This window comes from Rhincodon typus, chromosome 22 (assembly GCF_021869965.1).
Source record: "Rhincodon typus isolate 14 chromosome 22, sRhiTyp1.1, whole genome shotgun sequence".
Lineage (NCBI taxonomy): Eukaryota > Metazoa > Chordata > Chondrichthyes > Orectolobiformes > Rhincodontidae > Rhincodon > Rhincodon typus.
The window spans coordinates 12,623,961-12,646,085 of NC_063353.1; the positions used below are offsets into that span (position 1 = coordinate 12,623,961).

Sequence of the window (22,125 nt, forward strand, 5' to 3'; positions counted from 1 at the left end):
AATGGAGTCTTCCAGTTTGAAGAGGATTTATTAGAAAAAGGGTCTAATTTAGTGAATACAGCAAACAACATTAAAAAAATTTGAATTTGGTTGCTGTGCCGAGTAATTTTAAAATAGTACCGATAGGAGGGAACGAGAGAGAGAGAAAACTCTCACAGCAGTCTTTTCTCCAATGCTGCAAAGATCTTATTCCCAGAAAGAGCAGCTCTTGCGGAATGAGTGAAACATATGGAAGAGCTTTATCTGCACAGATGGTGTTGCCAGCATTCCCTCTGATCTAGCTTCCTTCTCTCAGTCTCACTGCAAATGTCATTCTCCGTGCTTTTAAGGATAGACATGCACTTTCAAGACTGGCAGCCATGGCTTGTGGTTGGGTTTTACATGTGCCTTCCCAAATCCCATTTATAAATCACTGACAATAATACTGACTTCAACAAGTGGCTGCGAGGAAATAATCAGGGGAGGTAAACCCTTGGACCAGTTACTAATGCACAGCAACACTGGTCCGACGACTTTTAATGATGCTGGAAGCAAGGCACAACTTAGCTATCTTGTTTTGGCGAGTTGTAAGAAGCAATTTTTTTTGTCTGATGAGTTGACCTTTTTGTTAATAAATAAAAATCGTGAACTATACTATAATATAAACATTCATATGCTACATGCAAAGTCATATAATTTAAAGTAATAATTTATATATTCACATAGAAAGAGGAAAAGGGGATGGGGCGAGGAATCACGATTTGCCTAGTTTTCTGGATAATGCACAGAGGCAGGAGGTGTCTATCCTAATCCACCTCCAGCCTACATATTTATTGTTCTCAGTGCTCAGTGCCCTGACGTAGGTCTGGCTGGTTTTACATTGCGAATTCCAATGTTTGTCATCAATGCCCCTGCAGCCATTCTTAACCGGTTTGGCTTCTCTGCACCGCGTCTCGTAAAAATATTGTTTGATGGCAGAGTTGCCGGTTTTAATCTCTCCCAGGACGGTCACCTGCTTCCCTCGGATGTCGATCGCCGCTGTTTTGTCCGTCACCCAGCGGCTCTCACTATCACACACAGAGTATTCACCGCGATGCCCCCTGCGGTCTGCATATCGCTTCCGCCTGGCTGTTCTGTTGTCCATCTCCAAACTCTCTGCAAAATCCTCAATTAAGTACAAAGGGGGCGGCTGCAAAGGTGGCCGATCGCTCAGCAGCACTCGGGGTGAATGGTAGCGCTTCTTCTGCCTTAGTAACTCAGCATTAACCGAGACGATCGGCTGGAAGTCAGATATCGTATTCCCCATTGAGTCTGTATCCCTCTGGGTGTCACCCTTCTGTTCGGTGTCCTGATACTTCTCCTTCAGCTCTTCACTCTGCTTGGAGAGTCGGCCTTTCAGGATGTCCGCCTGGAGGATTTTGATGATGAGTGAGCTCACAGAGTCCTCGGACGAACCTCTCTTGTCCATGGTTGTAGCCTGGATGCCACTGAGATAAGTGAGAAGCATGCCGTAAAAGAGGACAGACATTACTTTGTTCACCTGTAAAATCTGGGGAATAAAAAAGGCAGTGTTAGTTAAGGTCCATCCAGAGAAATAGTGCAGGTCACCAAGCCTTACAATACAGTTATAACAGAAATCACAACCAGGCCATCGCATCAAACACCAGTCCTCCCCCAGTCACACCATGCTTTTTTAAGTTATTCTCACAATTAGAATCATGTTGTAAACCCAATTGTTCAAATCCCCTCTCTCCTGCACGGCGTGCACAGTATTGTATCGATGGTTGCTTGTGCAACCTAGCATTGAAACATTATTTGCATTTCATCAATTTCTTCATAGTTGAACACAAAAAAAGGGTCTCCTACTGAGGAAACAAACTCATGATCCACATGACATTATTATTTAATATGAGCATACATAAAAATCAACACCTTTCCATCTCTCAGTCTGATTATTTGCCTAATTTAAGCTATAAATGGCATTTTACCAAGCGCATAAATTATAAATTGTTCCCCAATCCTGGCACTGCTGTTAAGCCATGTAAATAAATTGCAGCTTGTTGAGCTTCAGACAACCGTTTCAAGTTTAGGGGGTCAGGTTGCTGTCAGTGATTCTCCGACTCCGAACAGTGGTTCTCTTCAAGTGTAACTTTCCAATGATTCACAGAAATGCCTCAACATTTATTGTATCCAATAATTTCTAAAAAGATTTGGACTTCAGAAGAAGCCAAATAAAAATGAAACTAACAGTTCCAGCACCTGACATCAAAACATGCTGATGGCGGCGCAGGAAGAGGAAGGGCGGGTACAATCCAGTTTGGAAAGAGATTTCACTGATTTCTGAGCCATCGATTTCAGTTGTCTCCCTTGCTTGCAACAAGTGTGCAATGCTGCAGTACAGCTATTACCATGCCCCCACCAATGGAATGACCATCCTGTACACTGCTACAAATAATCCAGCCACAAAATAATAGAGGCTTTTAAAAACCAGAGTGCTTATTTTTCTACTCAACCACATCTGTTTAGATCAAAGATGGGAAGATGGCTGTTTGACCGCACAGGGCAGGGGAAATGCTCTGAATGTAATTTTTCCCAAAATTAACAAATGTCGAACTTTTGATCCAATCATATAGCTCACTGCAATTTCTGTCTGGAGCTTAACGGTTCAACATATTTTATTCTGTAGTGGTTCTGTTTGTCCGCATTATGAGGGAGGCACAGGTCCAAGAACACAGCCAAATGTAAACTTACCAACTTACACGAAACCAACGATTGTGAAGGTCCTATATTTCTTGTGACCATTAAGCTGCAGAAGACCCAGGTGCTCCCAGAGAGGCCAGATAAAGACACTGAGCCAGTGTTGCAATGTCACAACATGAGATTGTTGCAGAATCATCTGCACATATATGGTTATTAAGCTTACCTGCACAGGGCTTGTTCCAGGCATCTGCCTGGATGTGGAAAGCTGCTCGAGTTTAATAGATTAACACCCATTCACCAGGCTCCTGAGGATTGAATTTCAAGCCTAATGTCGAGTAAAAGCACCTTCCGGGAAAATAAGTGTGCTCAGCAGACACACTGACAGATATACATTTGCACCTCATTTATAAGTATGCATTACTTGCACGGCAATGCGTGAAAGCCAAAGAAATAAAGTGACATCTGTAGGATAATACTTCTATCTCTCATGCAATTCCCTTCATCAATAAATGAACAATGCCTGTAACAGAAGCAGGCAATCTATAACATTTCTGTACAGTACAAAGAAACAAACATATACGTTGGGAGCAGGAATAGCCCATTCGGTCCCTCAACCATGCTCTGCCATTCAACAAGGTCATTGTTGATCTCATTATTCCACATTCCCAACTTCCCTAAATAACCTTTCACCCTATTGCTTCTCAGTGGTGTGTCTGACGTTGCCGTAAAGATATTCAGAGACTCTGCCTCTGGCACCTTTTGAGGATCAAAGTTTCAAAGACTCATAACCCTCCATGACATGTATTTTTTCTTCTTTAATTCTGTTTTTAAATAGAAAACCCCTTATTTTGAAACAGTGACAATATGTTTCTGTGGTCATGGTTTTCCATTTTTGTGACTCAGGAGGTTAGTTGGCAATGCCAAGATAACCCGATGTATCATGCGCCAGTCAGCTCGAGAGAATTGCTCAGCCTATCACAGGCTTCAACACTGGCATCCTGGATCACCAGAAGCTGCTGGCCAATCAAAGCTGACACCTTCTGGGTGCTAAAGATTATTGGCTGAGGCTTACTCTTCAAGGGATTCAGTGGTGATCACTGAATGGGGGTCATGGGGAGAAGGGGTCAGAGAGACTGGAGGCAAGTTTTAGGTACATGGCTTCCCTACTATCAATGCCTCCAACACCCAGCCCCCAGACTGGGCAGCCAGATTGCCCTGGTTTCCTGTAGCCACTTTTCTCACATACGACGGAGGCAGGAAATTGGGGAAGTGGTAAGTCGAGGCTCTTGCTTGGCCATTAGTTGCCTGCTTTAGGGGCTTAATTAGTTGTGGTTCAATAAAATCCCTGATGGATCTCGTTGGCTAGCACTTAATTGGTAAGGTGGCAAGGAGGAGGTAAGTATCTTACCATGGCCAACTCACCCAAATATTTTCCTTTTTCACCACCTCACCTGCCACCTCCAAGGAGGGGAAATTATATCCCATTCATCTAAGCAATATGTAATATTTCCTGGAGTTAGCAAATCATTTCAAGGAGTGGTATATCAGAAGTAGCACCAAGGAAACCTTTGCTATCCCATAACAGGTCAAGCAGAACATACAACTAACAACTTATCCGAAAGATGTCAACACAGCATTTCCTCTAAAGAAAACCTATTATGTTAGAAAGTGTTAAAATCTATCCACTATGTACACGAAACCTTGTCAGAAGATGCATAAACAACTGTTAACTAATCAAACATTTAGTTTCAGTGTACGTAAGTTGTACGAAAATGTGATGGGGGTAGTAAATGCATATAAATCACTTTAAATAAAAACTTTTCAGGAATATTTGCATTTTCTCTATTACCAGATTTCTTTTTTTAATTTTTGTGGATAAACTACTCTGTAATCACCTCTTGCCTTCAGAAAATGGATCTGTTTGAACAAGCTTTCGGTCACCCCTCCTAACTTTGCCTTCCTTACCCCAGGGGTCTAATTTTCTTTCCAGCTCGATAAAGCTGCTTATGCGGTAAAAATACACCTTTCTGTTGCTATTCGTTCTTGTTGTGCTTGATGATCCTCTGGGTCAATGCTTACAGTAAAATCTCCTCTGAAACCTGCATTTAGGAGATGCAGGAATGCAGCTGCCTCCCAGTTTTTGTTTTGCTTGTGACATAAGAGCATATCTTGCATCAACTCCCTTTAAAACTTTTCCAAAGCTGTACCCGTGATGAGTAATTAACCCGGGAGAAGTAAGTTCAGAGACAGCTAACTTTCATAACAGCTCTGTCAATGTGTGCACTCAAATTGTGACCCATCATGCTGAAAAGTATGCAAGTGCATGGATAGAATGCACCAATGTCAATACACAGTCTTCACATAAATGCCCCTATCATGCAAAGCTCTATGCAGAAGGCTCAAAAGAGAACAGCACATAGCCTTAAAGTAAAGCAGAGAAAATCTTTTGCAATGTATGTGGATCATCATGTGTGTGGGTTACATCATGATGTGAGATTTGCACCTGACAGCGAATTGAATATATTTTCTCAATGAGCTCCTGGCAAGCAATTTGTGTATGACAATGTACTCAAATTGGGGGAGTGTTATAAATTTGGCCCAAGTGAAGTCATTTTTTTTTGTCCTTTATTCCTTCACGGGATGAAGGCATATCTGGCTAGGCCAGCATTCATTGTTCATCCCTAATTGCCCAGAAGGAAGTTAGGAGTCAATCACATTGCTGTGCGTCTGGAGTCATATGTAGGCCAGACCAGGTAACGATGGCAGTTTCCTTCCATAAACAACATCAGTGAATTAGATGGGTTTTTCTGACAATCGACAATGGATTCATGGTCATTATTAGACTCTTAATTCCAGATTTTTTTTATTGAATTCAAATTCCAACATCTACTGTGGCAGGATTTGAATCAGGGTCCCCAGAACATTATTTGGGTCTCTGGACTAGTAGTCCAGCGATAAAACTACTAGGCCATCATCATAGAAAGGGGTTTACCTGTCTACAAAGGGCAGGACAATTTTGTCTTGGTATTGATGGGGAACAGACTTACAAAGGGACTCACCACACAGGAGAAACACATCAAAGTAAGAAATCTTCTCCCATAACCCTTTGTCAGTCTTTGACAGACCATGAGGCACAATGCTTAGATTTTATTCCAAATTTTATACTGAGGATGTTGGAAATCTGGAAAAAAAAACAAAAATGCTAGAAATACTCAGAAAGTAAGACAGCATCTGTGGAGAGAAATGGAATTAACATGAGATGACCATTCATCATAACTCATCTGTTACTGCAGCAATTCTATATCCATCAGAAATGAGTGAAAAAAAAGTCTTATCAGAAGTATCTGCCCCTTTAAGAGCTACTTTGTGCATGGTGCTCCATTTTGCATGCCCTTCAGCACCATCAATTGAGAACGATGGAAGAGCACATACACATTAATTTGCATACATGCTGTAATTATTTGAATGCTATAAAGAAATGGCAACAATGCATGCACATTAATCCTGAAAGGAAAGCTCACACATGGTATTTGTGCAAAGACCAGGTGAGATTACATACTGCCCAGTTTTAAGATTCTTGAGAGCTGAACATCCCCAGTCTGAACAAAAGGACATATTTTCTTCCCAAATGGCTGCAACAGGTTGGTTCACTAATACACAGCAGCTGGTCTTTTCCTATGAAGTCTGCTTTTCAGCTAGATACTTGATGATACAGCTTTTGTTGTAGCTTGTACTGAAGTACTGTCTTAACCCTTGCAATGCTGCAGATGACTACATTTGCATGACAGCTGCAAAGAAGCTCACTCATTGCTGTTTTGGCGCTCCCCAAGTATGTACACATTGTGAACATGAGAGAGTGACCTTGTCACACCTGTTAAGGGGCCACATTAATCTAACAAAGCTTCATTAGCTGCTAAACCATTTATTTTCTGTCAAAATATAAATTTTTTGAAACATGGGTTGCCAGTTCCAAAATGCAGTGGTGAAATAGGTAGAACAGAAAAGGTACATATTCAGAAAATAAAGTTAAAAAATATATAATCCTTTTAATTTTTTCTTTGTTATGTGTCCTGTTTATTGCATAGCATGGCTTGCATGTTAAGGACTGTTGTGTAGTGCATATGCACAGCTTGAAGGTAATGCTGATTGTAGACAGTCTGTTTGTTACACTGTGCAGTGCATTCCAGATGAGGACTTCAAGGGAACGGACTACAGAAGTATGTCGATTAAAATATGCAAAACAAAATGCTTGGTGAGATGGGAAGTCTGTCCCAAGGTCTGTTGTCAATGGCAAGGAGGAATCTAGACCTAACTTGGTACAAGGCTTTGCCCAGAGCATGGAGTTGATCTTTTCTAGTGTAAACGTAATGTCCAGCTCCATTCACCTGCCTCTCAATCCAACCATGATATAGCATGTGAAGCCTGATGTCCAGTCCATTGCAATACAACAGCAGCCAGTCAAAGTCGGAGTGTTCTTAAGGGACTGTTGCCAACATGACTATGCATTGCAATGGCACTGAGTAAGATTGCTATGACACCGCCCTGTGGAGGAGTGTCAGTGGGCTCCGTGGAATTAAATCCTGTGTCCTCTCTCAGGAAAAAAAGCATTCACCCTCCCAACTTTGCCACTCTGCTGGTAGCCTTACTGATACTTATCAGTCAGACGGCCCACACAGCTTCCATCTACAACATAATGGTGCATTCCACAGCTGGGTGCCCAGTCAGTCGGAGGTGTCTCCCAGTGAAAATCAGCAATGTTCCAACAATCCTGCTACAACCACTGCATGCAAACACGAGGACAGACTATGACACAAAGAGACGGGAACTAAAGGAATGAATAAAGATACAAAGGTAGTTGGGTGACTTATGTTTGCAAGCTTTGAATTATAGATTTACTTTAGATTGTTTCTTATGTGGTGGTTTTTATTTCTGCATTGTACACACAGATGCAGTGACGATCAGTGACAGAGCAAAGACAAGGTGTAGTACTATTGGTGAATAGGGAATTGGATTTGAGATTTCCCAGAACAGGAAAGTGAAAGCAAGGTGAGAACACAGCCCTAGTTGACAGGGTTGAAGGCCTGACAGGGAAACGTTAATAAGTACTGCAATGTCACAGCTGCTTTCCTGCCTGATTCTGAGAAAGACTTTGTTTGCATGATGAGTGGGTGCTTTAACAACTTTGAAGATTTTGAAGGCACTAGCAGCACAGACAGGCCTTCTCACAATTAACTCCACAGGAGTGAAATGATCCGCTGAGAGGTGCAGCTCACATAATGCCATATCTGTCACACAGAGAGTCACGGCAGAGGGTAAACATCCCCAAAAATGTGGGAACGTTGATATCTCAGGATCTCATGTCAGATCATGTGCAGCCTGCTGGAACAAGACTTTTACCGAGAGAATCTGGTAACCATGCTTTACCAGTGGCTGTCAAACTTTCCACTGCCCTCAAGCTCTTGTCTCTGGATCCTTCCAGGGCCCTGTGGAGCCATTTGCAGGATCTCACGGTCAGTGACCCACAAAGCTGTATGTCAGCTGACTGATGGTTTGATTGCCAGGGCTGTACAATTATGGAAAATTTGCCTGTGATGATGTTAGTCAGAATGAGCTAACCCTCGGATTTGTTGCTCTAACCAGCTTCCCACACACGCAGGGTGTGGCAAATAAGGTAACCCCAGACCACCCAGTACTTCTCAACAACTGCAAGGACTTCCATTCCATCACTGTACAGCCTCAAAAAGGTGTTTATTCCAGAGACTGCCATGATGCTTCCATCCTGCTGCAGTCCACCTTCCCTGACTACTCGGCAATGTGAAACAGACTTACAACCAAATGCTTGTGGACAGAGGGTACCCAACTTACAACAAGGCTGGTGACACCTGTGAGGAACCCAACAAATGAAGCCCAGGAGAAAGGAAGGAAGGAAGAAAGAAAGACTTTCATTTATCAAGCAATTTTCGCAACCACCAGATGTCTGAAAGTGTTTTACAGTTAATGACATGCTTTTAGAAGTGTAGTCGCTGCAGTTACTGTTGTAAATTGGAAACACGGTAATTAATTTGAGCTCAGCAAATTCCCAGAAATAATCCCATGATAATGATGTGTGATAATAAGATTATCTATTAGTGATGACAGTAATAACATCTCAGTTCCTTGAAATAATATCACACATTCATTTACATCCATCCAAACAAGAAAATGAGGCTTTTGTTTAATGTCCCATCTAAAAAACAGCACCTTCATTTGAGCAATGTTGCTGGAAGTTCCAACCTATGTCATCCCCCAGAGTTGGACTTGATTCTGACACATTGCTTTCAGATGTTGGCGTTACACCAACAGACCACAGCTGACATTCTAATGCAATACAATGAAAGTTACATTCCAACCAAAGTGTAATTGGCCAAGTCACTATACTGAAGATGGATAGACGTCAGCATAAAGTCCTCCAACAGCTGATTATCACTCCCTGTAAACTTTTGTAACACGAAAATACTATAGAAAGTACCAAATACTTCAAAAAAAAGGATATTAACTGCCCAAAGGAATCAACTAGCAATTAACATGCAGGTAGCTGTTGACCCTTTTAAATAATGCCAGCAGGGGATCCATTCAACTGCTGAAAGCATGTTCTGCTGTGTAAGTTGAGGAAGGGCATTAACTGGTGGGTTAAAAATTGCAGCACTGAAGTCAAATCACTATTGCTTGCTGATTTCCAATGTGACCTACATAGTTCCAGCAGACATTCACTGCATGCACAGTAACTTCTGCACCAATATATCATCTGGCACAATTCACCTATGAAGGTGCTGAAGACTCCAGTTTGGACTTGAGCTAAATGAGTCCAGCTTATAAGCCTAAGGTCATGAGCAGCCCACATGTCCAACAGATCTGACTTCAAAAGCTTAGGTATCTTTGCTTATAATTCAAATTTGTTCCTTTGCCTTGATTGCATGTTGCACAGTTAAAATTTTATGGTTGGATGTTTGCAAGATAAACTTTAATAATGTATGACTTTAATGATGCAATGGTAAATTAGGTAAAGAGTGGTATGAATGATAAAAGGAGAAGAGCCTTCTGCACTGCTCTCAGGATTATTGTTTAGCTTGTTATGTTATCCAACGAGTAATACTTGATTTAATTCCAGGTGATGAATTATCATAAGTTGATAAAGTAAGGGTTGAGAATGTGTGGGAAATAAATATATACTCAGTCTTATTACAAAAATTAAACAAGGCCAGGAAACAATGATTTTTTTTAAAAATGTGCTGAACGAAGGCTATACTCAATGAGAAAGAAGTGCATAAATTAGCATGAACAAATAAGCAGGCAGACCATGTACAGACATGAGACACATTAAATGAGAAAACGTATAGGATTCCGATGATGCATATATCCAAACAACAAAACTGTGGTGCAGCAAAGGCTATTGCTTCTTATAGTAGTTGTGAAAACAAAATAAGCCATCAGAATGAAAAATCCAGGGCAAATGATTCAAAATAAAGTAACCAAAATTTAGAAGGTATCATGGGAGAAGATAAAAATGATCACAAAGACTGAGGCAGATATCAAGAAGTATGGACAGGTAACATAATAGAAAATCATAAAGAATTTTATAAACACATGGACTGCGGAAGGATAATTGAACAATGGGGTCAATTGTGATGAAAAAGAAAATCTTCTAGTGGTGAATAAAGTAACAGTGTAATGGATACATTGCCTCAGTTTACACGGAACTGTCCAGTATTTCATGAGAATCATAGGGGACAAGGGAAAGAGATGGAACAATCGAATGGAATAATAAACGATAAGGCAGCAATATTGGAAATATTTTTGCAACACAAACTGGAAAGGACAGCAAACTGGTAGAATCCTAATGCTGAGGCAAATTAGAGGAAATAGGAGAGGTTGGACCACAATTATTGATTTAGTACCTTGGAGTATACAAGACTATTAGAGCACTGTCAATGTATCACCTCTGTTCAATAAGGAGAAAAATAATGAACCACGTTATTTCAGACCGACCAGCCTTATGTTAACACATGTTAAGATTCTGCAGGCCATAAAAAGATATAAAACTACTGCCTATGAGAAAGACATAAACTAATTAAAGACTGCCAACAAATATTCCAAAAGATAAGTCATGTCTGGTATATTTAATAACACTCTTTTAAAAAATAATGGAGTGTACTAATTTATAAAAACCAATGGATGTGTATAAAAGATTTTCAAAAGGGCTTTATGGTGCCATATAGGAAATTGGTAAAATGTTCCATGGTACTGAAGGAATGAAACAATATTGATAAGGCAATTGTTAAAGAAAAATAGACAGAAAATAATTGTCTGTAATGTTTTACACTTTGGAAGAATATATAATGTTGCTTCCCAGTAGACAATATGAGGACTATTATATGCTTTAGTGATTTAGGTTCAGGTTAAAGGTGAAATGTTAGCATTTGTACATGATGTAAAAATAGGGTAAGAGATCACTCGTGATGAAGCCAGTTAGCTAAGACAAGAAGTCATAGACAGATGAGGAAATTGGGCAGAAGAAATTTTGTGTGCAAAACTGTAACAGAACACACTTTGGAAGGAAAGCAAGAGAATCTCCAGGTCAGCAATCCTGCAGAAGGCAATGGCAAACAATTGCAGTATTTTGCCCATAAACGGACCAATCCAAACAATGTCCATGGACCAAACCTCAGAAAGGAGAACAGAAGAAGACAGGTACATGATTAGATTGATAAAGGCATCAAGGATGGGTCTAAGTGGATAAATCCTGCAGAAAGCTATGGCATACTCAATGGACAACATTTGCCCCACCTGGGGGGCAAAATTCTATTTTTGGAAGAAAGAATGACAGGAAATATACATGAAATTATAACATAAATAGAAAAACAGAGTTACTCAGGGATTCAAATACACAAATCTTCAAAAGCGAAAAGCCAAGTTGACAAAATGGCTAACGGGTGTGTGTACACCCACCTTTATAAATAGGGTCACAGACTACAAACAAGAGAAATAATGCTGATAATCAAGATAATGCTAAAGCAATATAAATTGTTGATTAGGTTACAGTTAGAATATTAGGACACAGTTTGTGATATGATATCAATCAGTGCCTGTCATTTAGAGGGGTTCTCACAAGTTTAGGTTTTTACATTCTTAACATAAGTTCCTAAAGGTAAATAATGTTCTAGTAAGGGAAACAGACCTGGGCTTGGGTGAACAGGGAAAGCAATTGTTTGTCTCTTTAGATAGTCAGATTGAAAAATCAATGACATAGGAAAAAAAGAAATATAAACTAGAATGGATACATTCAACATCAAATCAAGTAAATAAAGAAACATAAAGAAAGAGGACAAGAAAGGTTAGAAAAGAAAGAAAAAAGCAAGAAAAGAGAACTTTTCATTTTTAAAATCTCCAACACTGATTTAAACCCAAACAAATGAGACTACATACAACTATTAATGTTCAGTGCTGGAGAGCTTGGCTGGTAGCAATTAGCTTATATCATGCCATTAAAAGAACATTTTGAAATGGAAAAATCTTAACTATCCATGGTTAGCTTAGTTCATATCTACAAAACTGAAAAAAAACTTCATTCTATTCAATGGCAATTCAATGTTGAGGCAGCAACAAAATACTGTTTTGATGGAGCTAATGCTGGGGTGATACATTCTGATCAGGAAACTTTGGATACTTGAGTTTGCCTGTTGCTTAATGTTGCCGTATGTATTGTGTACAAATCATGGTGAGGAACTAAATTCATCATCATTTTGACATACATGAGTTGAACGTGTCCAGTTTTAAGCATCCTTCTTTAGGAAGGAAAGCAAAGCTTAAACATACTTATGAAAACCAATCATTGAATTATTGACAGAGACTAGAGAAACTGGAACTCTTTTCATGAGAGTGAAAAAAAATTAACTGAATCTCAAAGTTAGAAGAATTAATGTTATGTAAATGAAGAGAAAAATTCCCATTTGCCATAAAACAACACATATTTCAGAAGAACAAAGTGAGAGGTTTATAGGATGTTTCCCATTCAGAAACTGAAAGCAGCAATCATAACAGCCTTTAAACATCAAGTGAATAACTTCAAGGATGCTTGCAAGGATGACATGAAGATACTAAGCACTCATTCTTTCACCTGGGAGCTACTTGCTGAGCATAGAGGAAAATGGTAACATCACCTGTTGCCCACATGTGTCACTATAATGATCAAGGACTACAGAAACCTGGCAACAGGCAACAACAGCCAGAACAATGACCCACAGTGACGCCAGAAAACCAACTCGTATGTGGTACTGTAGCATAGCCTGCCTGTCACAAATTGGTCTCTTCACCCATTAGTAGAAAGCACCATTTGAAACTAGTCCAACCCAAGTGGAGTTGATATGCTGGATGCCCATAATCTTACACAAATGGCAGGATGCTACCACCATCACAGATTAGATTGATACAAGTACCAACAATGGGACTAAGTAGATAGATAGTGCAAAAAGCTATGGCAAACTCAGTAAGTATTGTTCTGTGCTGCAAAATTCTATGCTTCTCTTTTGCCTCATTAGTAGCTTAACCTTAAAATCATGACATTTTTGCGAGTATTAGCAAATTGAAGTGTATGTATCTTAAAGTGTCAGAAACTTACAATCGCACGCTCCAATAAAGTTCAAAAAGAACAAAATAAAATCAACACCCCTAAACCGGGTGGTTCTTAGTGCCATAAGCTGAAATTTATTTCTGCATTCTTCTTATAGTTAAATCTACATTACCCATTATCGCAATGGAGGGGAATTATAATCCTGAGAGTGAAATGGAATGATTGTTCCATCTTGAACAACTTGTATCAGTTATCACACACCCCAACATGTAATGTATAGAATGGCAAGATCCAAAGGATTTATTTTCTGCTTTTAGGCCAATAATTTAAGTCAATACATTTTGCAAAATATCTGCATCCTAGCCAATGCATTAAATTGTAAGATATAACTGATGACTACATTTTATATCCATCAATATTCTTTAGCTCACATTCTGTTAATGCAAATGGAGTTCAATCCACTCACAATGATCTTATTAAATCAATCTATAGCATTATTCCCAACGCACGTTAATGGGTCAATTATCTTCCTTCAACATTTCTTCAAAGATGTTTTTTCTCACACAAATCTATCCAATTGTTTAGTCTGAATTCAGTTAGTGACATTTCCTTAAGTTTTATGCCTCTTTTTGTCTCAACAATTCTTAACTGGATCAGAGCAAGGCATGATTAATGCCCTCCCTGCACAAGTTTTCTCTTGTACATTTGACAAGCTTTTAAAACATAAACTTGGCATTATTTAATCTCCAAGTTAGCTCATGTTAGCTCACCACCTAAGCTTTGGTACAGTAAGCCTGGGCCCCTGGACTTTGATTTTTCAATTTTAAACAAGATAGTGCCAATTTGGTGTATTTTTATGCCATGCCCCTCATCCATTAAGAGTCAGTTACGTTTGCCTGAGTAAACCTCTCTGAAGTTTATTGTTAAGGCTAAAATCTCTGGTTACTTGATATGGGTGCAGTATATCAGAGAGGTAATGAGAACATTTGAAAAGGATTACAGCAGAGTACAAACAGAGACAAGAGAAGTAGCAGCTGGAAAGAATGTTGATTGCCCATAGCAAAATCCAAACAAGATTGAAGCTATTCACTTGTCCTCTCTGAACTTCATGTAGCAAAGCACTTCACATTCCAATCTCCTGTACCTTTTGGCCTCACCATTACCCACATAGTTCATCTCTTTCAATGTACAGGATAAAACTGCATTTAATTTGTGCCACAGGCAGGGACCTTGATGTAGCACGCCCTATATGAAGCTCTTACGCCCTATGAATAGACCAGGATTGAGGTTTAGGTTCAGAGACATTTTCTGGCCTAAGGACACTGTTTGTGGTGACAGTGCAACTGTTCCGTAACTAATAATGTGTGTACATTCACTGCAAAACAACAAGTTGCATGTAAAGTGCCAATAATCATTAGTACTTGCTTTCTTTATCAAATTAGGTTTAGCAACAATATCACATTCATAAGACTTCCCTTTCAGAGAAGATGCATGAGCTGAAGAGAAGGAATACAATGAAAATAAGCAGAAGGAAACCTATAACTCAGCACATCAACTTTCACCATGACACTTTGACACTCTGAATATGCGTAATGCAACCATTAAAACATGTCACTCAAGGACTGAATGGAATTGCAACCAGGAAGGTGAGGTAAATCACAAGAGGTCAGAGAAGTCAAAGAAGGATTGCTCATTATAAACACTGAGAATCTCTGTGGCCATGAGTTACTCAAGAATTTTGTGATTCTTGGATCACAAAGAGAAAAGAACATGAACAAATGAACAAGTAGCTTGTTTCAATATTGATGTGGAGGTGCCAGTGTTGGACCGAAGTGGACAAAGTCAGAAGTCATATGACACTCAGGTTATAGTCCAACAGGTTTATTTGAAATCACAAACTTTCCGAGCGCTGCTCCTTTATCAGGTGAAGTCACATGACACGAAGCTAAAGTCCGACAAGTTTATTTGAAATCACAGCTTTTGGAGTGCCACTCCTTCACCAGGTGAAGTCAGTTAAGACTTAGATGGACAGGAGCAGCTTGGATTACCTTAGTTGGCAATAGAGCGGTATGAAAGGTGTTCAAACCCCACAGTAGGAACAGGAACACTGACAGTCTGCTACAGACAGTGAGAACTGGCTAACGGACTCCTAAGATTCACAGGAATGTTTTGGTGCAGAGAAAGGGTGCCAATAGTTAGTAACCCATAGATAGAATAAAAAGTACCTCAATACATTAAATAAATACATGGTTCTGGTAGTTCTTTTCTTCATAAGCACTGCTAGCATATGTAAATTACATGCAAAACCCTTACAGCTTCAGAATCAATACGCTGTTTGATCTGAAGGTGAAACAAAATTATGGTCAACTATTGCATTCTTGAATCAAAATCTATTTACAAAGTTCAATGCTGTGAGTTTTTTACAGCACAATTATCTGCCACATCTTTACAGTTTCACCTACTGTTTAATGCCTGTTTTCGTATTGCTTTAGTTTGAGTCAATTCAATTTATCATGTCAATCTTATCCCAAAATGTTTTTCAATAGTATGATCAGGAAAACAAGCAGTCACATGCATTTTTTTTGTTACTTGCATACTATTTAAATTTTCATTGTGTAGATCCCTTCCTGATAATAAAAAGCCAAGTTAGTGTTCTTACTCCTGGATTGGGAGGCGTGGGTTCAAGTCCCACCTGCTCCGGAGGTGTGTAATAATATCTCTGAGCCAGTTAATTAGAAAAATAAGTAAAAGGCAAGTGCATTACTGACAAGTGCCGCAAGTAAAAAAATTTCTAGAAACGTTAATAGGACTTAGTGGTAATAGACACCTTGGACCTTGTGACCTGTTTTCTAGGATTTTAAATGAGGTAACTGCAGGGATAGTGGACGCATCAGTTTTGATCTTATCTAATTTCTTAAATTCTAGAACATTTTGGTGAAATGGGAGATAAACATACCTCTGCTATTTAAGAAAGTAGGAAGTGAGAAGATGGAGAAGGATAGGCCTGTTAGCCAGTAACAACGGAAGTCAGCAATATATTCGAATCCATTAAGAATGTGGCAACTGGGCACACAGAAATCATCATATGATTGAGAAAATTTGATGCTAATTTATGAAAGGGAACTTGTGTTTACCAAAACTGTTAGAATTTTTTGCGGGGTTAACTAGTAAGCTGGATATGTGGTAATCAGCAAATGTAGTGTATTTGAGTTCTTAAAACTTGTTTTAAGTTGCTACATGTAAAGTTATTGCATAAAGGTAGGATGCACGGGAGTGGAAAAACTTTATTAGCTTGGAATAAGCATTGATTTACTGACATAAAACACAATGGTTGTAACAACAATCTATACTTAGGATTCAACTGTTTCCAATCCATATTAATGGTTTAGGTGAGGAGATTAATCATCATGTGTCAACAGTTGCTGACAATGAAAAGTTAGATAGGAGAGAAAGCAATGGGAAGGATGCATTGAAGCTCCAGAGGAACATAGACAGGTTGATTGAGTGGGCCCAACCATAACTGAGAATATAATTTAGAAAAATGTGCAGTCATTCACTTTAGTAGGAAAAGCATAGAAAGCAATTCAATAAATGAGAGGGTGGGAAACATTTGCATCCCAAGAAAGTGAATTGTCCTTGTATAAGTTTCATAGAACGTTTATATACCATTGGAGCAAACAATGAGGAAATAAGTAATATGTCAAATTTTGTTTGAAAAGATTTGAATTATAAGAGCAATGGGGCCTTACCACAAAAATATGGGGTATAGATGAGGCCCTACATGGAAAGTGTTGTACAGTTTTGGTCTCTTTTACCAAAGAAAGAACTTACTAGTCCAAAAGAAAATACAAAATGTTCACTACTTGGGCTTCTGGAAGGGGAAGTTTTTCTATAAGAAGTGATTGAATAGGCCGACCTTCCTTGGACTTTAGAAGACCGAGAAGCAATGTATTTGCAATCTTTAGATTCTTAAGGTACTTGGCAGTCTAGATATTGAGAAAATGCTTTTCTTCTTTGGGGAATCTAGAACACAGGGTCAGAGTCTCAAATAAGAAGTCAGCCATTTAGGAACTAATATGAGGATAAATATCTTCACTAAGAAGATGGTGAATTCTTGGAATTCTATACCCCAGAGAGCTTGGATGCTCAGTTATTAAGTAGGGCAAGGCATTGATATATTTTATTAGGTGCGAAGGGTATTAAGAGATATGGCAATCATGCAGGAAGATGGATTCGAGTTAGACAGGTGTTGACAAATGCTACAGGTTTAAAGGTCCAATTGACTTACTCCTTTTTCTGAAGTTTGTACATCCTGGAATTTGAGGAATGCTGCACAGCTCAAAAGTTTCTCTGTCAGCTTTATCAGATGACCACATTTTTAGATTAGCATATTCTAAACTAATATACACTGAAGCAGGATGTAACAGTTGATACAGTTGAATACTCAACTATGTATGATCTTTATGATATCCCTGGTAATGAATCCAACCATGTAGAAGTTCAGAGCAATGTTGCCTTTGACTTCTGTATTCTACATTGTGAATTTGTTGCACGAACTGGCAGAACCCTATGATTTCTTCCTTGCTGATCTGCAACTTCCTGCCATTAACTTAAAGTAATGGGCTCATTTACGATATTCAAAATGCATTTTGTAGAACGAAGTGTTGAGGTTGCAACTTTTGTTCCCTAAGCTGTCTTTGGTTTTCTTCACTGTCTTTTCCATTAGTTGTTCAGCAAATAAATGATAATTCTGGGGCGTGTGATGCAAAATTCAAAACTGATTAAGCCAACATTACTTTCATGCTGTTTATCCTTTAGATTTTTTAGACATGTCCAAGCTCTTTTAACAAGGTTTAAGTAAAACTATACGTATGTTAGAAAGATTGAATTGATAAATCATGATATAAATTTTCTGAGCATATTTCTCAGCCTAGTACTTCACAACTAATTAGTTACTTTTGAGACAAGAACAGAAAGTGTCTGGTAACACTCAGTGGATCAGACAGCATTAAAAGAAAGAGAAACAGTTAATGTATCATGTCAATCACTTGATGAAAAGCCAACAATCCAAAATGTTAATTCTGTTTTCCTATCCGCAGATGTTGGCAGATTGCTCATTGTTTTCTCTGTTTGCTGTTTAGATTCCAGGTTTTCAGCATCCAGTTTACTTTGCCATTGCTTAGTTACTTTAGAGGTGCATTTGCTGTTGTTTTTCTAGATAAATGTCATAGTGACTGAACACGTGGCAAGTTCCCATGAACAATATGTGATACATAGCTAGCTAATCTGTTTTAATCATGAAAGTGGAAGATATACATTTGTTACAAAACCTAGTACGCTTTCTGCTCTTCGCCAAGTAAGTGACCTGAAAGGATAGAAATTACACTTCTTTGGTCTTGCAACTTTCACTTTAATGACCTGCACATCACAGCCAAATGAATACAGAAGGTGTACTTTCTACCCTGTTATTGTACAAGCACCTGAACAAGATTAACATTTCATTTGAAACCTGGTGCCTCTGACAATACAGTGCAGTTGTCTGTTAACATAGTATATAGTTTCAGTTAAGGTGAATACGAACTGAGAAGCATGCAGTTAATATATGACATTTTCACTTCAATAATGCTAGCTTAATAATTTTATTGAATCATAGAATGGCTGCATATGTAAGGAGTCAATTCATTCTATCATGCAAGCGTTAGTTCTCTTCCAGAACTATCCTCTTTCCACATTTTCCTGTTCAAATGTATATCAAGTCCATTTTGAAAATTACTACTGAATTTACCTCCAAGACTTTTTGACAGTGCAGTTCAGATCATGCTAACTCACTATGCAAAAAATCTCCATTTTCTCCATAATCCTTTTTATCCAATTATCTTAAATTGATGCTCTCTGGTTTTGACGTACCTGCTATTGAAAGTAACACAATTTCTCCCTAATGGCACAAGTAAAATCCTTGATTATGTGTAACATTGCTACTAATTCTACCCCTGACCTTTCCTGCTTTAAGGAGGACAATTCTTGAGGTGGTGACGGTGGTGATATCACTGCAGAGGCCCAGACTGAAGGCCTAGAGACAATGGGGTCAGTTCAATATTTTGAAAAATCAGGAACTGAAAACTAGGTCCAATGATGATGACCATGAAACTATTGTCATTAAAAATCCATCTGGTTGACTCACTCTCTTTGTAAGCAAAATTGACTGTATTCACCCAGTCTGATCTATATTGTGACTTCAGTCCCATGACAATGTAATTGACTCTTGATCGCCCTCTAAAATGGTCAGCAAGGCACTTTTTTTCAAGGTCAATTAAGCATGAACAACACGTGCTGGCTGACCCTAACCTATATCCCATCAAAACATTAAAAGGTCCCAGTCTCTCTGGTCCCTCCATACAATTGACATCCCTCATGCCTGGTACCATTCTAGTAAAACTCACTGCATTCTGTTCAGTTTTCTGCAAGTAACAGACATTTAATACAGACATTGTCACATAATGCAATGTCCAATGATACTTCTCCAGCGAGTTAACTTGGTGGGAGTAGTACTAACATAGTTTTTTAAACTCAATAGTCTGGGCTGGGCTCAGAAAACAAAAGTTAGCATCCATAGATATGCCATCACTCAATCTGAAAAAAAAACGGTGAAATTAAAGGGGTGTAACTTGCCTACGCGTCCAATAGAAAGATTCAGTTCTGAGGAAGGATCACCGGACCCAAAACGTTAACTCTTTTTTTCCTTCACAGATGCTGCCAGACCTGCTGAGCTTTTCCAGCAACTTTGGTTTTGTTCCTGATTTACAACATCGGCAATTCTTTCGGTATTTTTAGAAAGATTCATTGGTAAGTTAAATATATTTCAGCCTATTTTGCTAAAATTTAGCAAGTGTTTGGAATATTCTGTATGATCAAACAGTAGCACGTTTAGAGAGGTGCTTTAAAATGATGGAAATCAATTCAAGTGCTGAGCAGGATCCTAAGACTTTGTTCAGTTCATTGGCACTGGAATTGTGTAGAAAAAAGGTGACAGGTAAATAAAGAGAGCTTTTAATAAAATTACATTTAAGGAGGAATCAAAGCTATTTTGGTCTCTGAGTAATTGCCAAATGTAACCGATTAGCACATGTCACTTATGTTGGAGCACAAACATGTACTCATTTTTGCGACAGATCTGAACCAGAATTGAGCTGATTGGTCGAGAGGTGTCGCTCTTATCCATAGAAACACTCTCTCCTACCCAAAATCCAATTTTGAACGAATTTTCTCAAACTGGGAGTCTTAACATTCTCTTACGTATTTAACCATTGAAGTAGCTTTTGCAGGTGATAAATTCTTAAAGCGAAAGACGCTAATGGTCCTTCTCACCTGAGGAGGCTACGCAGCCTGGAGTCTCATTTGCTTTTTATTAACACCTTTGCTGAAGTATTTGGTGTTTTATGGTCAAATTAAGGGAGGAAGAAGCAGTCCGAGTCTGCAGGAATACTGACGGCGCGCATTGCTTTGTGGAATTGAATCTGCTTTTCATCGAAATCACTCAGAAACAATTTTACAGAATCACAGACGCAAAAAAAAACAGTTGGGGCAGCTTTAACAGTGTTATTTGATTCTTCCTGATGGACTCGCATTCTGCAAGCTAGGGAACTACTAAGTATGCTTAACCCTTAGGATTCCTCATTTTCCTCACCAGTATATAGTACTTAAGCAGATAAGAACATTCAGCTCCCTATCATTGAGATTAGTGTGTTTTTGGTGAGGGATCATAGTTTCCCCAGGTCCTATCCTGCCGTGTGGCCTTCCCTGGCCACAGTTCACCCACTCCTCTCCAGTCATGTTCATTGGCATCTCCCAAACTGCACTTTCATATAATTTTGTTTTTGTTTTGAGCACTTTTTTCAGACCTGACGCGGGATGGTGGGGGAATGGAATTCCAATCAATGTTTGGTACAGGATTACAGAAGATAGATGTATGTGTGTATGTGTGTGAGAGACTATGTGTTCTTCTTAATTCAAAAGGGAGTTTTCTTTTTCGGAGTTTGAAAGCCCAAAGTTCCTCTGCATTTCGTGTAGGACAGCGGGTAATAAAGCACAAAATCCGCCCTCTGTCTCTTTTCATCCACTTGCTCATTCTCTCCGGCAGATTTGGGGTTTAGGGTCTCTTCACAACGAAGGCATTTTTGTGTCGCTATGTAACAACATTATACGTTCGCTCATTTCGGAACTCGCTCTCCCCAGTTTAGAGCTTCATTTGACCCGGGTGGGGAGGTGGAACCTCCGGGGGTCCTGCACTGTCAATATCACTTGTGAACCTGATTCCTGGCCTATTGAAAGCCCCTCCCCGTCCGTATGAAACACCTCAATGCACACACTCCAGCCATACCCAGTTGTACAGGGAGATTAAATTAGACCATTTACCTCCAGTTGCTAAGAAATCAAGATTTGAACAGTGTGGTCAATCCGATTTCCCCTTGTCTGTCTATCCCAAAGCCATCAAGAATCTCCCAATATCATCTCCAGGCTGACCTTAACCCTCATTTACAGGTGTCCTAATATGATAGTCTCTGTAAAGAGCTAGGAACGCAGTCTTTCGATGTGGCAATTGTCAGAACTATCACCCACTGCGGTGAGTTTGCTCACGTCGATCCAGGATGTTGGCACGTTCTGACTCCAGGGTAAATGGTTCTCTCTCAGTCTCACCTTCATGGGAAGTGGGTGCTCCTCTCGCATTACAAATAAGACAGAAGCGACAGCACCAGTCATTCAGAGCTACGCTAAACCTGGTCACTGTTACAAGAGATAACAAGGTGTAGAGCTGGATGAACACAGCAGGCCAAGCAGCATCA

At 39.3% G+C, this 22,125-nt stretch overlaps 1 protein-coding gene across 1 annotated transcript in view; it reads right to left on the reverse strand.

The window, feature by feature from the left end:
- Positions 1-733: 733 nt before the first annotated feature.
- Positions 734-22,125, reverse strand: part of LOC109930157 (neurotrophin-3-like) — a 24,165-nt gene continuing 2,773 nt past the window's right edge. The window contains exon 2 of the mRNA XM_020529699.2: positions 734-1,528. Within this exon, the coding sequence (XP_020385288.1) occupies positions 734-1,528 (795 nt within the window). The remainder of the gene's footprint in view (positions 1,529-22,125) is intronic.